A 15,986-nucleotide genomic window follows, 5' to 3' on the forward strand; every position below is an offset into this window, starting at 1 on the left:
AGGGAAAAAGGCCCGGCCTGTTTCAGCCTCTCACTATAGCTCAAATCCTCCAACCCAGGCAACATTCTCTAAATCTTTTCTGAATCCTTTCAAGTTTCACAGCATCTTTCTTATAACAGGGAGACCAGAATTGAATGCAGTATTCCAAAAGTGGCCTAACCAATGTCCAATACAGTTGCAACATGATATCCCAACTCCTATACTCAATGACCAATAAAGACAAGCATACCAAACATCATCATCAACCTGTCTACATGCGACTCCACGTTTGAGGAACTATGAATCTGCACCCCAAGGTCTCTCTTCTGAAGTTGACCTGACATTTATTTTACTTAAAATATGAGACCAGGGATAAGAGAAACCAAATTGGAATTGAGTTACTTAGTGAATTTTACAAAGCTTTAAGTTAATTTTTGAATTTGTCATGCTGGAATCCTGTTATTAGAGTATGGATGTTGTAAACTGATGTAATATTGCACTTTAGTTACTCTGGAATAAATATGAAGTTATCGAACATCAAACATTACAGCGCAGTACTGGCCCTTTGGACCTCTATGTTGCGCCAACCTGTAAAACCAATCTGAAGCCCATCTCACCTATGCTGTTCCATTATCATCCATATGTTTATTGAATGACCATTTAAATGCCTTAATGTTGGTGAGTCCACTACTGTTGCAGGTAGGACATTCCACGCCCTTACTACTGAGTAAAGAACCTACCTTTGATGTCTGTCCTATATTTATCACCCATCAATTTAAAGCAATATCACCTCGTGCTAGCAATCACCATCCAAGGAAAAATGCTCTCACTGTCCACCCTATCTAATCGTCTGATCATTTTGTATGCCTCTAATAATTCGCCTCTTGGGTATTCTGGAATGTAATTATTATTGGTGAAGTAGTGTAGTAATGGAATTAGATTTTCTAATTTGTTAATGAATGTGTACTAAACTACGATGTGTTTGTATCTTTTTCCAGAGATCCTGCTACTGCATATTTCTGATCTTAACCAGCACCTCTGCAATCTTCCTATAAATCTAATCTAAGTTAATGAGTTGGAAGTGTGAAATGTCTCAAATTCAGGTTCATAACTCATCCTCCAGTCTATCGCAACCTCTTATGGGTAGTAGTGTTGGTCAGAGCATTCCATCTGGTATTGGTCCTCTGCCGTCAGAAAATGCTAGTAGGCCCATTCAAAGCTCCGCTTTACCTTCCATGTCTGCCACTTCCACCACCGCAGCTGCAGGTATGTACATCTGTTATAGTCATGGAGGAAATGCCTTTGAATGTGCAGATTACTGATGAAAGTAGTACTTGGCTTTTTTTTTGGATTTGTTTGGGGGCAAGTGGTGATAAACAACGGAATAGTGTGTTTGCTTTTGTGAAGAGTTTTGTGTTAAATATCTATCAGGACGTCCTTCTGCCCTTCATCTCCATGCTGGCTGTCCAAGAGCAACCTTCTGGTCTTGCTCATCAACTGTTTCCATAATGCTTTTTTAAAGTCTCTCAAGACAGTTTTCTCATTCTCTTTTGAAGGCTTTGATCAAATATATCTCCACTAAATACTCAGACATTCTAGATCTTGACAACTTGCTGCGTAAAATAGTCTTTGTTTCTGTTGCCAATCACCTTGAATTGCTGCTTTCTAGTTCTTGATCCTTGCATCAATAGGAACAATTTCTCTCTCCCAACTCAGTCCGAGACTCCTCCATTTTGAACACATGACAAATTTCTTAATTCTGTTCTTCAGAGTGAACATGCCTAGCTTCCCCAATCTGTCCACCTGACTGAGAACCCTGGGACCATTTTCATGAGTCTTTTCTATAGTCTTGCGAATGACTTCACATCTGTCCTTCCTAAAGTGTGGTGCCCAGTACTGACAGCAATACTTTATGCAGGCTTAAGATAATTTCATCCTTTTGTGCTATGTGCCCCAATTTCAGAACTGAGATTTCATTTTATTAGCAGCTCTTTTCGCCTGTCCTATCCCCTTAAATGATTTATGCACATACAACCTAATTCCTTCTGTCCCATACCCTGTTTAAAATTACCTTTTTATCTTGTATTGGTCTCATTATTTCTATAATGTATGTATGCTTCTGCGTTATTCCTGCATTGGCCATCTGTTCATTCCATCACCTGAAGTTCTCTTGAAGTCTGTTGCTATCCTCCTCACAGTTCACAATATCTAACTTGTGTCATTCAGAAGTTTTGGAACTGTGCTGTTTATTGTCATGTTTGTGATCAAATAAAGAAAATATTGACCTTTTAAAAACCCCACTTATATCTTTCTCCAGTCTAAAGGCCAGCCATTCATAAGTAATGTTATCTGCAGCTCATCCAATTTCATTTTCATATTGCCCCGTCTCTCTCATTTCTTTGGTTTTACATTTGCTGAAAAACTTGTTATGCAGCACTCTATGCAACACCTTTTGGAAATTCGAATACAATGCAATTAAACTTGTTCCCACCCTGTTACCTGATCAAACGTTTGATTGAATTAGTTAAACATAGTTTGTCCTAGATGCATCTGTGCCAAATTTTCTTAATCAATTCACATTTGTCTAATTGATAAATCTAATTGTGAGTTACTGTTTGAATTGCTGCCAATGCTAACCTAATTGGCCTACGGTTGCTGGTTTTATCCTTGCACCCTATTTGTTTTGAACAAATGGCCTGACATTTGGAATTCTCTGGAATTCTCTGGTCTTCTGGTACCACCACTGTACATTGTGGCCAGTGTGTCCACAATTCCAGACCACCTCACTTGAATGCATATCATTTGGGCCTGGTAATTTATCAATGTTGGGTACATACTGCTTGTAAAATATCTTATCTAGCATTTTGTTTTTCTCTACACAAAGTGGTCAGGCCAGCATTTATTGTCCTTGAGACAGTGGCATTGAACCAGTATAATCTGCACCATATCGTTTAATGGTGGGTCATTGTTCTCTGGCCTTGTTCACCATATTGCAGGCTTTGGTATTATTTTATAGGATCAGGTGCTTTCCCAAAAGTCAGTGTGTTGGTAGAGGTTTGGTTACTTGCATTGCCCCTCAATTGAGTGCAAATATGATGTCCTTTCACTTTTTCTTCACACTAATTATTTCAAATGCTTCAGGAAATGCACTTTTGACCTTCCGTGTACAGTTTCTTTGGAAAGCCAAATGTACTTACCAATGGAGCACTTAGCATGCTACTTTGTAAGTGCAGAAAGCAGCTTGGATAGCCTCTATGGTGGTGTTTGTTACTTTTTGTCCATGTAAGCATTAAAATATTGTAGTTTACTTGTGAAGCAATGATGAGCTATCTATTAAGTCTTATATATGTATTAAGATTATATGAAGTCAATTAAAATTTAAACAATGAATCTGTATACTGCCTTCAGCATTCCAAAGACTCTCTCCTCCTTGGGCAGCATTTGTACAATATTTTTTGAGTGCCAGACTCTCATTGCAGTCTCAGTTGTCATCTACTGTCATTATATTACCTCAAGTGGTTTCTCTTTTGTTTTTCTTCTGCATATTCATCTTAATCATTTATTTCCTTTCCCATATATCTCTACTCAATAATTGCTGTCTTTTGGTGAGAACACCTGGGAAGTAACTTCACTGCACAGCTATGATTTGGTTTTTCTGCTGTCCGTTTTCCAGAGCACTCTTTGCTGTTGCTGACATCTTCAGATGCCTTTTCTGATGAAACAAAACCAAAGTCATTGCCTTTAGATTTTGCAAATATTCAAGTCCCATCCATGTTGGTTCCATGAATCTTTCCAATTGCTTCCTACTTCCATGTTGAACTTTTATTAACTGCTGAACACATGGTTCAGCCTCCTTTTTTAATCCAGCTTGCCAGCAAAACTGCTTTTTCCACTTGTAACATGGCTATATCACCTTATGCCCCTCCCTGTCTTCCCTGTTTCTTCAGTTTTCGTAATTTAACTTTGAATAAAAGAACAATTTCTGGTGTACCTGTGTTTGAAGATCAACTGGCTTGACTATGACAATTTTCTTAATGCGATTGCACTTGGGCTTTTTGAAATGTTTTCATATTATGTCATTTAATGCTATTGACTTAGTTTAAACTTGGCAGTATTGTTTCCTTTATTTTGTAATGTCTTTGGATGGTAAAGTCCTTTCATTAGCTCCATTGTGAAAAACTTTATTTAAAGTGATTGACAACATTAATAAGGTAGGTCAATCAATGAGCTTCTCTCTACAATTTTAGAGCAATTTTATACTTATTCATCAGTGTGAAAATATACTCTCCATTATTTGAATTTTTAGAAGTTTTCATTGTGGAGACAATTCCTTCTGATGTTAATGGACAGCATAATTTCTTTCTAAGAGTTTGAGATAAATGTTGTGGAATTCTGGTTTGTTTAATAATGGAAATGCAGTATCTGTCATGTAAACCTGCTTTATATTGAGGTGTCTAACTTATTTTTGATTGCATGAGTGTATACTGTTGAATGTATTGTTGATTTTATCCTAATAGGTCTTAGTGATCTAGTACAGAGTTAGTATGCTAAGGGAGGAAAGAAACTAATGATTTAGCTTTTCCAGACTAACCACAAAATTCATAGTGAATTAATTTACAGATTAATAGGGCTGAAATGTCTGCTTTAAAATCAGGTGACTGGGAGTGTTTTACATGCAATCAACTTGCTTCAGAGATACCGTAAAGAGTTTGACATTTATGATGCATTCTAACTGCATTGTTGTTTTGCATAACCACATGTGGTCCAGAATGCCATTTTCTATAGTCAGGGTTAATTATTAAATGTCGGTTGTGCTCATCTAAATGAACATATGATTTGGAGATGCTGGTGTTGGACTGGGGTGTACAAAGTTAGAAATCACACAACACCAGGTTATAGTCCAACAGGTTTAATTGGAAGCCCACTAGCTTTTGGAGTCATACTCTACCACCTAATGAAGGAGCAACGCTCCGAAAACTAGTGTGCTTCCAATTATACCTGTTGGACTATAACCTGGTGTTGAGATTTTTAACTAAATGAACATAAATAAGCATATTTATTTTGTTCAGAAGAAACCTGTTCTACTTGTGGAAATCTATTACCCAGGTGAATGTAGGAATGGTATTTTGGGGAGATTGAAAAGAAAGTTTGACTTCTACTTGTGCTGAATTTTTGGGGAAGCCAATGCCATCCCAGATCAGTTAAACCAGAGCCATACTGGCTGTGGTTATGTATCAATTGGTGTCTGACTTGCTTAATCCATATTTCTGAATGGTTCTCTAATAAATATTTACAAATTCAGGGTGTTTCTATTGAAGACATTAATTATATCTATATTGGGTTTATAGGAACATCACTCTCTTAAATATTGAAGCATTTTAGAATCTCTTCTCAGGAGATTTTATTTGTAACATTAATCTGTACTGGCAAAATAGCTGCTTGTTGGAATGTGTTTCGATGTTTGGTAGCAATATTAAATTAAGTTTGTGATTTAATTTATTTTTCAGTTCCTTCAAACATGGCAAACCCCAAAGAGAAAACCCCTATGTGTCTTGTGAATGAGTTAGCCCGTTTCAACAAGATTCAGCCAGAATACAAATTGTTAAATGAACTTGGTCCAGCTCACGCAAAGGTGAGTAGAAAACATTAATGTTTCTCTTTTCTTGGCTTTGATAAGAATCTATTTTCAATCCTAATAGTTTATTTGAAACTAAATTGTGTACTCTGCAATTTTAAAGTTGAAAATGCTGCAATTTCTTCAGATATTTAGGGTGAGAGCAATGGCAAGTCTTTATGGCCTTTCAAAGTACTGAAATTAACTTTTAGCTCTGTTTCTTTGTTTTTATCCTAATACCTATGTTGTGGGTTGTGCTTTTCCATTTTAAAAAATCCTTAATAACTTAATCTAACGTGGCATCTTGGAAGATGCGCTTGCAAAATTTTTAATATTTTGGGCGTACCATTGCATCTTGATGATGATGATGATGACTAGGTGAGGTTGAGTGAAATGTAGATTTGCAGTGCATTGACCTTGGTATTGATGAGAGAACCAATGTTTAAGTAGAGGTACATTGTTCATTTCTGTGTGGACACTGATGCTTTCCACGATTGCATTTGATGAATAGTCAGCTTTTTACTACAAAATTGAAAATAAATTCTCTTCATTAATGTTCCACCAACACTTTCCACTTAGCTGCCAAGCAATCACAGATTTTACCAAACTCTAATTTCCCGTACTCAGAATTTGCATTGCTCTTGAAACCACAGTTTACATTATAAACCTCTTATAGTGAAAATCATGGTTTCACTCCATTGTCAAAGGTGTGCGAATTTTCAGCTGTTTGTATGATTCAACTTGATTCATTTCTGACTCCTAGCAATGAATCAAAGCACTGGTAGTTGGTATTTATGCCATTCAGATCACTTCCTATGCATCGGCTACCTGTGATGGATGGTGAACAGAGAAATACAGAATGATCTATTATGATCCTCCTTTTGGGGTAGGACGTGGACCGTTCTGTTTACATTCCTATCAGCAGTTATTTGTTCTCCTCTGTGCAACTGCCTCCATCTTGTTAGAATCTCTTTTGGGGGAAAGAAAAGTGCAAAATGCTTCCAACGCACAGTATCTCTGGCAGCTTTGGGAAGAAGGCAGAATTATTCTTTTGAATTTGGTACTCTTCATTAGAGTTAGTGGACTCAATGTTAAGTGTTGCCAGATCTGCTGAGTTTCACTAATTTCAGATCTCCAGTGTCTCAATTTTGTTTTATTTTAGTGGGGCAAGGGTTGGAGACCAAATGGAATGAATTCCCTAACATATGCTCCTTAGCACCATCTCAGTCCCAGTAGCTCCCAACCAGCTTACAAAACATTCTATTTCATGCTGTTTGTTTTTTCTTTTGTTGTCCAACCATTTGCTCTTCTTTTTATATACCCAGAAATTTGCCCTGTTTCCCAACATTGAGTTGGAAGGGAAGCTTAAGCTTTTGTTCCCAGTCATTGGATTTACTGGGAAGACAACACACTGGATATTAGAAAAATTGAAAGCTTGATGAATGTATCTCCTGAGTTTTGAGGCTTGTTCTTTTTTTTTGAAAAGTGGAGAAGAATAAAGTCAGTGACAGAAATCAAATTCCAGCAGGAGTATTTGGCTTCTGTCATGGCTGACTGGAATGTTCATATTAAGCTCTAAATACTTGCAAGATGTTCTATTTAGTCCCTTGATCTTGTGGTGTGTTGTCTGGAGAAAGGAAATCATCTAAGATTTCCTAGGCTATATCTGTCCAGATATTTCTGCTCATAGGTGAATATCTAATTGTCACTTCAGGGTATGTGTTTATCATGCTCTGGTTGAATAACAGACTGATGTTCTTTGCTTGGTTTTGTTAGAATTAACAATAGAGCATTGTCCAAAAGGGTTCTGCTCACTTTATTCAATTAAATTGTTCTTTTATTCAAAATTAAATTTGGGTTTACTTGTACTTGAATATCAAAATTTTCGGAATGAGATGACACGCAAGGTTTTTGTCTTGTAAGTAGTTAGTAAATGTAAGGAAGAATAATATTTTGCAGGGGATATTTTAATTTAATTGCAAGGAATTATTTTGTCCTATTTGACGAATCTTGGCCCAAATCACCCTTCATTAATAGCCAAAATCCATCCATTTTATATGCAGTTCGGTAGGATTTTCGGTAATATTGGTTTTTGATTTGAAATGAAACTTAAAATCCATACACTAAATTAAAATTAATCATATTATAATTTAGCATTCAATTTTTTGACTTCTTGTAAATTTTACTTTTAGGTTTTTACAGTGCAGCTGACACTTGGTGACCAACACTGGGAAGCTGAGGGAAGCAGCATTAAGAAGGCTCAACATGCTGCAGCTGCGAAGGCCTTAATGGAAACCAATCTCCCAAAACCACCACCTCGTCCCCCACGTAATGATTCAAAAAATCCTGGTAAAAATTAGTTTTAGTAGAACAGTCACTGAAAGAAGCAATATTGATCACTATTTTGACAAGCCCTGGTAAAATTCAAGGTTAAAATCATGAGTGATCTCCTAAAATGTAAAGTCAAAAGTAAAGAGACAGGTGCTTTATTTCTATTTTAAGAAGTAATGTTGTGAATTGCATTTGAATTATTTTCACACTCACCTTGAACTAGTTGCTCACAAAACAATAACTCCTTGCCAGACATTGTATAGCAAGTTGAATAATATGTATGCAATTTTGAACTCTGGGGTGACACTAAATTGACAATTTTATTTGTATTTTTAGACAGTGTAACTCCAACAGTAGAACTGAATGCCTTGTGTATGAAAATGGGAAAGAAACCAACCTATAGACCAATTGATCCTTATCCTGGATTAAGGCCAACCTACAATATGCTGAGAAATAATGCTTATCCTCAAAGGTATCAACTGCTTTTTTTTATTCTCTTCTACCTAATCTTAGTTGTCCGTACTATACAGTGCTTGAAGGGAAAATGCTATTTCAGGCTTTTTCCAGGTAGATTAGCTATGTTTTTAAAGTAAATTCCTTATTGATATTTTCAGGGCATCCTTGCCCCACAAACCCTTCTGGAATAAAATAATGTCAAGAGCTCCTGTGATAGCCTAGCAGATTTCTTTTTTAAAAAAAACACCATGCGGGTTAAATACGGCAGTGTTGAATTCTTGTTCTGTACTAGTCTCCATGTGATTGGATGTTACGTTCTTGCTTTCCTGGTTGGGGGAGATCCGCTTTATATTCTGCTTTTGAGTATTGGTTGTTGTCAGAAAAAAATGCTATTGTCTGCCAGATTGCGCACAACCTGTAGCTGTGCTGATTGTTTCTCATAATCTATTGGCGTAGTTGGTGCTTGACTGAGGACGTCTGGCAGTATGATGTCTTAGTGGCTAGCACAGCTCCCTCTCAATGCCAGGGACCTGGGTTCGATTCCAATCTTGGGCAACTGTCTGTGTGGAGTTTACATATTTTCCCCGCGTCTGTGTATGTTTCTTCCAGGTGCTCTGGTTTCCTTCCACAATCCCAAGATGTGCAGGTCAGGTGAATTGGTGCTAAATTGCCCATAGTGTTCAGGCTGTGGAGGCTGGATGCATTAGTCTAGGGTAGATGTAGAGTAATAGGGTAGGGGAATGGGTCTAGGTGGATTATCTTCGGAGATTCAGTGCAGACTTGTTAGGCCGAATGTTTCCACTATGATTGCATAACACCTGTAGTCAGGGTAGAATATAATCAAAGAAAATAATCATCTGTGTCCGATGAGTGAAGAAGCTTCATGATCTATAACGCATCTTTATGCCCTTGTGGCATTCCAAAATGTTTTGCATCCTGTAACTTTTTAAATATTGTCATTTATTTTTCATTGAAACAGCTTAAAACAGCCCATTTGTATAATACTTGGTGAAAATTTTTTTATTTGTTTGGTGTTGGACAGATGAGAAATTTTGGTTATGTCATTGGAAAAGCTTTTGGTCTTTTGAATAGGATTGTAAGATATTTTATACTTGTTTCAACAATTAGGGAGAGTTCAGTTTGGTCCCCTATTAAAGCTGGCACTATTTTAAATGCAGAGGATCCACTTCTTTTACTGTACTGCAGTGGCAGCCTACATAATGTACTCCATTTCAGTCACTAGTCAAGCAAGTTGAAACTAGTGTAAAGGTTATGAGAGAAAAGGTGGAGAAACTAGAGGTAAATATATATATATAATGTGGCATTGTCTTTCGTTGAATAAGATCATAAAATGATTACAAAAAGAGGCCTTAGGCTTGTCAGAACTGTGAAAGCTCTCCTAAAGCTACACAGCTAGCCCTGTTCCTGACTTCTTCCCTGAGACCAGCATTTTTTTTCTCCGTCTCTTTCCTTTGGAAAGCCATATTTCATTAGTTAAGGGTGTGTATTCAGAATAAATGGTATCTTGGAAAAGAGATTTGCCTCCTCTCACCATTGCTTCTTTTGTTAATCAACTTAAACCGATGTGCATTGCTTTGAATTTTGTGGCCTACCTTGTGTGGATTCCTCATGATTTTTAAACAACTCTATCAAATCTCTCAACTTTTGACTTCCATAAGGTGAATAGCACAAATGTTTCTAATTTGTCCTCTTAACTCCAGTCTCTTGCGTAGAAACATTCTTGTAAATTTTAATTGCATTTTCTTCAGTGCCTGGCATTGTTCAATTGAATTGGACAATACTCCATTTTTAGGTGTACTGTTGTCATATAAAGGTGAATCATGACTGAATTGTGTACTGAGTGCCTCTTTCGAAAAAATCCATGTGCCCTATATGCCTTACAGCTTTGTCAGTCTGTCCTGCTATCTTGAGCAATTCAGGCCCTCTGCCCCTGAAATTCTCTGTGAATTGTACTTTTTTAAAAAAAATGTAATGTTGCTTCTCAATTTCCATGTGACTCCAGTTCCAACAATCTGTCTGAAGTCATTATGCTCATCACATTTCACAATACTTCTAGGTTTTGTTGCATCAGCAAGTTTTAAAGTTGGTTCATACACCCAGGTCTAGGCAATTAATATACATTCCAAACAGTGGTCAAAAATACTGACCCCGAGGAACTGTTATGGGCCAGGCCCGACCCCTCAAAACACTTTTAAGCGGGTAGCCCAGACCATAACTTTGCTATTTGTCTTAGGTAAGTGTATTGTGGATATTCCTGGAGTGAATTAGCTGATTTGATTGCCAATTTTTAAGCAAACTGAATTTTTTTACACAATTATGGAATGAAATACAAAGAACAGAAAATAGAATATTGGACAACTTATCTTAGCAAAAACCTGACAGACTATCCCAACTTAATGATGCTGTTCTGAAAATACTTGCAACAGCCCCAATAAACACCTCCTTTAGCACAAAGAGTAAAAATGAAACTAACCAGGCTTACAGGTTACAAAGTCAAAAGGGCAGAAGGAGGGAGAGAACCAGCAGCCTACCTTCTCTCTCTCTACTGCTGAACTGAATCAAAACCTCTAAGCAAAGGCTCACTACAGAACTAGTGTCCCACTCCCCTTTGGTTTTGCTGGTCTTTTTTTAAGACATGGAAGCCTTCGGCTGGAGGCATTATCTGTTGGGGGTAAACAAAAAGGGCCCCAATAAATCTTTCAAACTCCTCCTAACTGGAGCCTGGCCAATTACCCCCCTCTCTTGGGGGGGGGGGGGGGGGGGGGGAACACTCAGGCATAGTAACCTTGTAAAACTCCAACAATTTTGACAGAACCCAATGTCTACCTTTCTTCAAACAAACAATCATTCACCACTACTGTTTTGTGTCAGTCAGACAACTTATCCATAAAGCTACTGTCCCTTTTAACCCATTAGCCTTGACTTTACTGACACAATTGCTTTGTGGCATTTCATGCCTTTTTTTGAAGTCCACGTACGTTGCATTACACTATGTACTTAATCCCTCTGGTATTTGGTCAAAATAATTCAAACCCACAAATAAATGTGCGTTTCCTTTCACAATTTCTGCTGGCTTTGCATAATCAATTCATATTTTCCAAGTGACAAACTCCAAAATGAAAATCTGGGCCAAATTCACCAATTATTTAAGTGTAAAAACAGCCTTTTGGCCTAACAGGCCCACACCAACACTTTAACTGCATGGCTCGCCATCTGCCTCTGATCTAACCCCATCAACAAGTTCTTCATTTTCCTGTGTGTTTCACCCTGTCCTTTGGGGATGTATCTGATTTGCCTGCAATACTTTTTTGTTAACATGTTTAATATTATAGTCGTTCTCCAGGTAAATAAACTTGAATTCCCTTTTGAGTTTATTCACAAATACTTTATTATGACAGTTAGCTCTGATCAGGCCCACAAATGGGAAGGTTTTGACTTGTACCTGGTCATTGCTCAGGGATATTTACTAGAGATAAACTTGTTTGCCTGTTTAGCTCCTCCAGATAGATGTAATTTTGCTATTCTGGTATCATTTTGCACTTTTTCTATAAGCTTATAATATGAAACAGGACTGTTTAATGATCCCATTGTGATCTAACCAAGGTTATTTCCAGGCATAATTTTGATCTCTAGAATTAAATAATTTCTTAAAAAGTAGCCCCTGTACTTTTTTATTAAGTTTTGTTGATTAGGATTAGGCCTTTTATAAACTGCAATACTGCATATCTTCAGAACTGATATAAATGTATAATTACAACCTTTCAGTTTGTTGTTCTTAAGAGTTGAGATTTTACAAATAGTTTCTTTTTCCTCAGGTATTTTTACCCTTTTCCCCCTGTTGGACCAGTCACTTACCAAGTTGAGCTTGTAATTGGAAATCAGCAATTCCAGGGAAAGGGAAGATCAAGGCAGGCTGCTAAACATGATGCAGCTGCCAAAGCACTCAAAACCTTGCAAAATGAAACCCTGCCATCCAAATTACCAACTGTAAGTATTTTCATTTTGATTGGAATCTAACTTGCTTTTAAAGAATCAAGTCAGTTTATATTGTTGGAGAATGTAATGTAAACTGAGATTTATATACTCATATCATTTATTGCAATTTTTGGATTTGGTTTTAAGTTAGTAATCTGAAGGTTTTCTATGTTTGAAGTTAATGGTGACTTTTCTTTTTAAAACAGTTTTTTATGGTCTGACTTTAGAATGAACGGGTTTGTGTGTAACGCTAATGGAATTTTTGTTTTATTTTAGATTATTTTGTGACCCAGAAAGGTAAATAATAAGGCCTTGTGGTTTTAGAGACTTCTGGATTTTTAAGTTTGAAAAGCACTTATAGCTTGGGGGATTGGGAGGGTGTCCGTTTTGAACACATGGTGCTGGAAAAGCACAGCAGGTCAGGCAGCATCCGAGGAGTAGGAGACTTGACAATTCGGGCAAAAGCCTGACTCCTGATGAAGCGCTTTTGCCTGAAACATTGACTCCATGCTCCTCGGATGCTGCCTGACCTGCTGTGCTTTTCCAGCACCACACTCTCGACTCTAATCTCCAGCATCTGCAGTGCTCACTTTCACTCAGTTTTGAGCAGTCCGGTGAAGTCCTTAGAATAGGATTGCTGTGTAGATCAGTCCTTTTGAGAAGGAAAGATGTGGTGACCTAGACCACTAGTGTTAGCCCCAGACCAGAATTGATTAAACCCTGAAGCAATTACTTAAAATGAAGTATATTTAAACAGTTGTACAATAGCTCCAGCAGTAAGCTATCTGCAGTTCTGGTTTAAAGATTGACATAACAAACGCAGCAGAGTGTTAAATACAGAGACATTGGTATGAATGTTGAATGAGTTGTGCTTTGGGTGCATTACAAAAGCTGTTTGTTTCTTTTCAATTTATGAAGGGGTTTTGGGTCTAATGGGATCACCTGGTTACTATATGTTTTTAAAATCATTGGCTTTGCTTTATAAGTAAATGGTTCCTTTTACTTTATTAATAAACTTGTTTTATTGTTAAAGCTAAATCTGCAGCAATGCATGCTTACGTTTCCATGACACCCCACTTTGATAAAACAAAAACAAATTAAAGTTGTCAAGCCAAGTTTCTGTCTGTGATCTGACTGGACCCATAGTAATATCATAAATGTTACATTTACATTTATCGATGTCAGTTACCAATCAGATCTGGAATTGAAATTCCAGATAGAGGCCTGTTTCGACACTATTTTAAACTGCTTGTCCAATGAGAGATGCCTTCTCCTCTTGAAATGTTAAGTGTATGTAAACAGTAACATCAGTACTGTAGTTAACTGCAGCTAGGATGTTTGAAAGAGGACCTAGCCACACTTGAAATTGGGAAAAATCAAATCCAGGTGTGGGGATGTTGTTATTAAGAGCGCAAATAGATGGTGCCTTTTTTTTCAAAACAAAACCTTCAGTTTTCCTATCCTGAAGGACAACAAAGAGCAAAGAAGTAATGTTGAACTTTCCAAAACATTAAGCTTGCATTTGGAGTAGTTTTGGGAACCCAATTGAGAGTATAAAAGGAATGGAAAAGGTTCATGAGAAATGTCACCAAGTTATACTGAGCTGATGAGCAGCTTCATTGTGCTGAGTTAGTTGATAGTGATGTATTTGTCTGCTTTCTCAGACATGTAACCATGAAAAGGAGTAAGAATGGTTATAAAATTTGCAGCTCGGTGGAGCAGCTCATTCTTGTTTCTACTCTTAACTATCTGCGTACAGATTAAGCATCTTTTACAGCAGCTTCTCTTGTAGCCCTGCTCTTTCACCTTTTTGTCACTCAAAGTTTGGTCCCCTTTTCACAAAGGCTGAAGTCAGCTTCAGCATGTACATTGGCAGTGTATATCTGCCTGTTGTCTCAGTCCCAGCCAAATATTGATCCACAACATAAGCCGTGTACATTGTTTGCCAATCCTTTCCTCTCCTCAGCTGTTGTCTTGGACTGAACCAAACTGGTTGTAGTTTACGCATTTGATTTCGAGCTGATCTTCCAACTCCATATTCTCTATTAAAAGGCTGCCTACGCAGCCACCTTTGACTACCTCACCCTGTCTGACAAGGTAATCCTTATTTCTGGATTTGTCACTTGACATTCAAATACTGTCCTCCTTGGCTTTTCATTCTCGACTCTGTAGTCACGATTCAAAAGCTGCCATAATCTATCACATGCTAGCTACACTTGTATCTATTGCTTGTACCCATTGATTATTAATTTCCCTCATGCCTTCAATTTAAAATTCTTATCCTTGTGTTTGATTCCTTTTTTACATGTACAGTCTTGTATCAAATTTCCTTTCAATCCTGCTTTCTTAGCATGCTGTCCCTTCTCTGGGAACTCTTTCCTCTGAAGAGCAAGCAGCAGAGTGAGATTAGATTAGATCTAACTTCTTCTGAAAAAACAACAGATTTGATGTGTCAAATACACAGTAGTTGAGTGGTGGACTTCCATATCAGTTAAGGTAGTTTAGACACATTAGAGCTTGTTTCAAAAATAATGTTTTCAAAAATTATTTTACATATTGAATTGTAATTTCATAGAGGGTAACAAAGACTTGGATTAGCACAAATGCTTTTTACGTTCATGTTCGTGAATACATAAAATGTTTTAAAATTTCTATTATCACATTTCATGATAGTAACTATGCAAATGTTTCCTTTCAGATCAATGGAAAAGAAACAGATGATGATGATCTCAATAAATCTGAAATAAGCCAAGTATTTGAGATTGCACTGAAAAGAAATATGCCTGTGAACTTTGAAGTAAGGTTCTTATAAATGGTTAAATCAATTTGCATGAAATCAATTAAACTATCTGGTTCTTGGCAAAATTTTGTCCTTGTAATTTTTTTTATTGAAGTGCTATGGATGAAATTGGCGATTACATTGTTTCCGTAGCTTGCACTTTCTAAACCATCTAAATGCATTAAATAGAGAAAGCATCTTACTGCTGGGTTAACTCAAAATTTATTTCAACTGCCTCTGGAATTATCTGTTGGTGCAAAAGTCATAATCAATGTATCATCGTGTGGAATCACTTGTCTTCCTGGTCAATTATAGCATTTACAGCAAGAGAGGATGCCAGAAGTGTTGTTTTTCATGGGCACTGAAGCTCCTGGTGGTCCCATGCTATTTGTGTTTGTCTTGTGTTGGTCAAGATACAAATATTCATAAAAGTAATATGGTGTTTAGTTTTTCTTTTTCTGCTTAATTCTGTGGGCTGTATGATGAGGCTTTCAGTACCATGTAACTTTCCCCTTTTTGTACAAGTAGAATTCACAACTACAGTGGCCAAGATGTCTGTGTACCACACTTTGTTGTGCGTCTCGTGCCTATCCTCTACATATTAAATCTTTTAGTGCATGGATTGAAGCTACTGGACAGAATGTTGGGAAATGAAGAAAAATATTCCATTGATGTATCAATACTGTTCAGGTCCAAGTGGAAAAGTTAAGCATTTTAAATTCCACAATCCGAATTCAATTTGCCATTTTGGTTGTTAGATTGGGTGTTACACTGAATTTAAAGTATTCATTATACTAAATTGAGATGGGTTGCAACTTCATTAAATACTCA

The 15,986-nt window shown here is 37.1% G+C and overlaps 1 protein-coding gene across 4 annotated transcripts in view; it reads left to right on the forward strand.

The window, feature by feature from the left end:
* Positions 1-15,986, forward strand: part of stau1 (staufen double-stranded RNA binding protein 1) — a 42,596-nt gene that overhangs the window by 5,645 nt on the left and 20,965 nt on the right. For 3 of the 4 annotated variants that reach the window (XM_072556632.1, XM_072556633.1, XM_072556635.1), the window contains exons 2-7: positions 978-1,245; positions 5,487-5,611; positions 7,786-7,942; positions 8,261-8,396; positions 12,217-12,388; positions 15,075-15,173. In XM_072556632.1, the coding sequence (XP_072412733.1) occupies positions 1,050-1,245; positions 5,487-5,611; positions 7,786-7,942; positions 8,261-8,396; positions 12,217-12,388; positions 15,075-15,173 (885 nt within the window). In that variant the 5' untranslated portion in view covers positions 978-1,049. The remainder of the gene's footprint in view (positions 1-977; positions 1,246-5,486; positions 5,612-7,785; positions 7,943-8,260; positions 8,397-12,216; positions 12,389-15,074; positions 15,174-15,986) is intronic. The other variant, XM_072556634.1, reaches the window with a different exon arrangement.

The sequence above is a fragment of the Chiloscyllium punctatum genome, chromosome 37 (genome assembly GCF_047496795.1).
Source record: "Chiloscyllium punctatum isolate Juve2018m chromosome 37, sChiPun1.3, whole genome shotgun sequence".
Classification (NCBI taxonomy): Eukaryota; Metazoa; Chordata; class Chondrichthyes; order Orectolobiformes; family Hemiscylliidae; genus Chiloscyllium; species Chiloscyllium punctatum.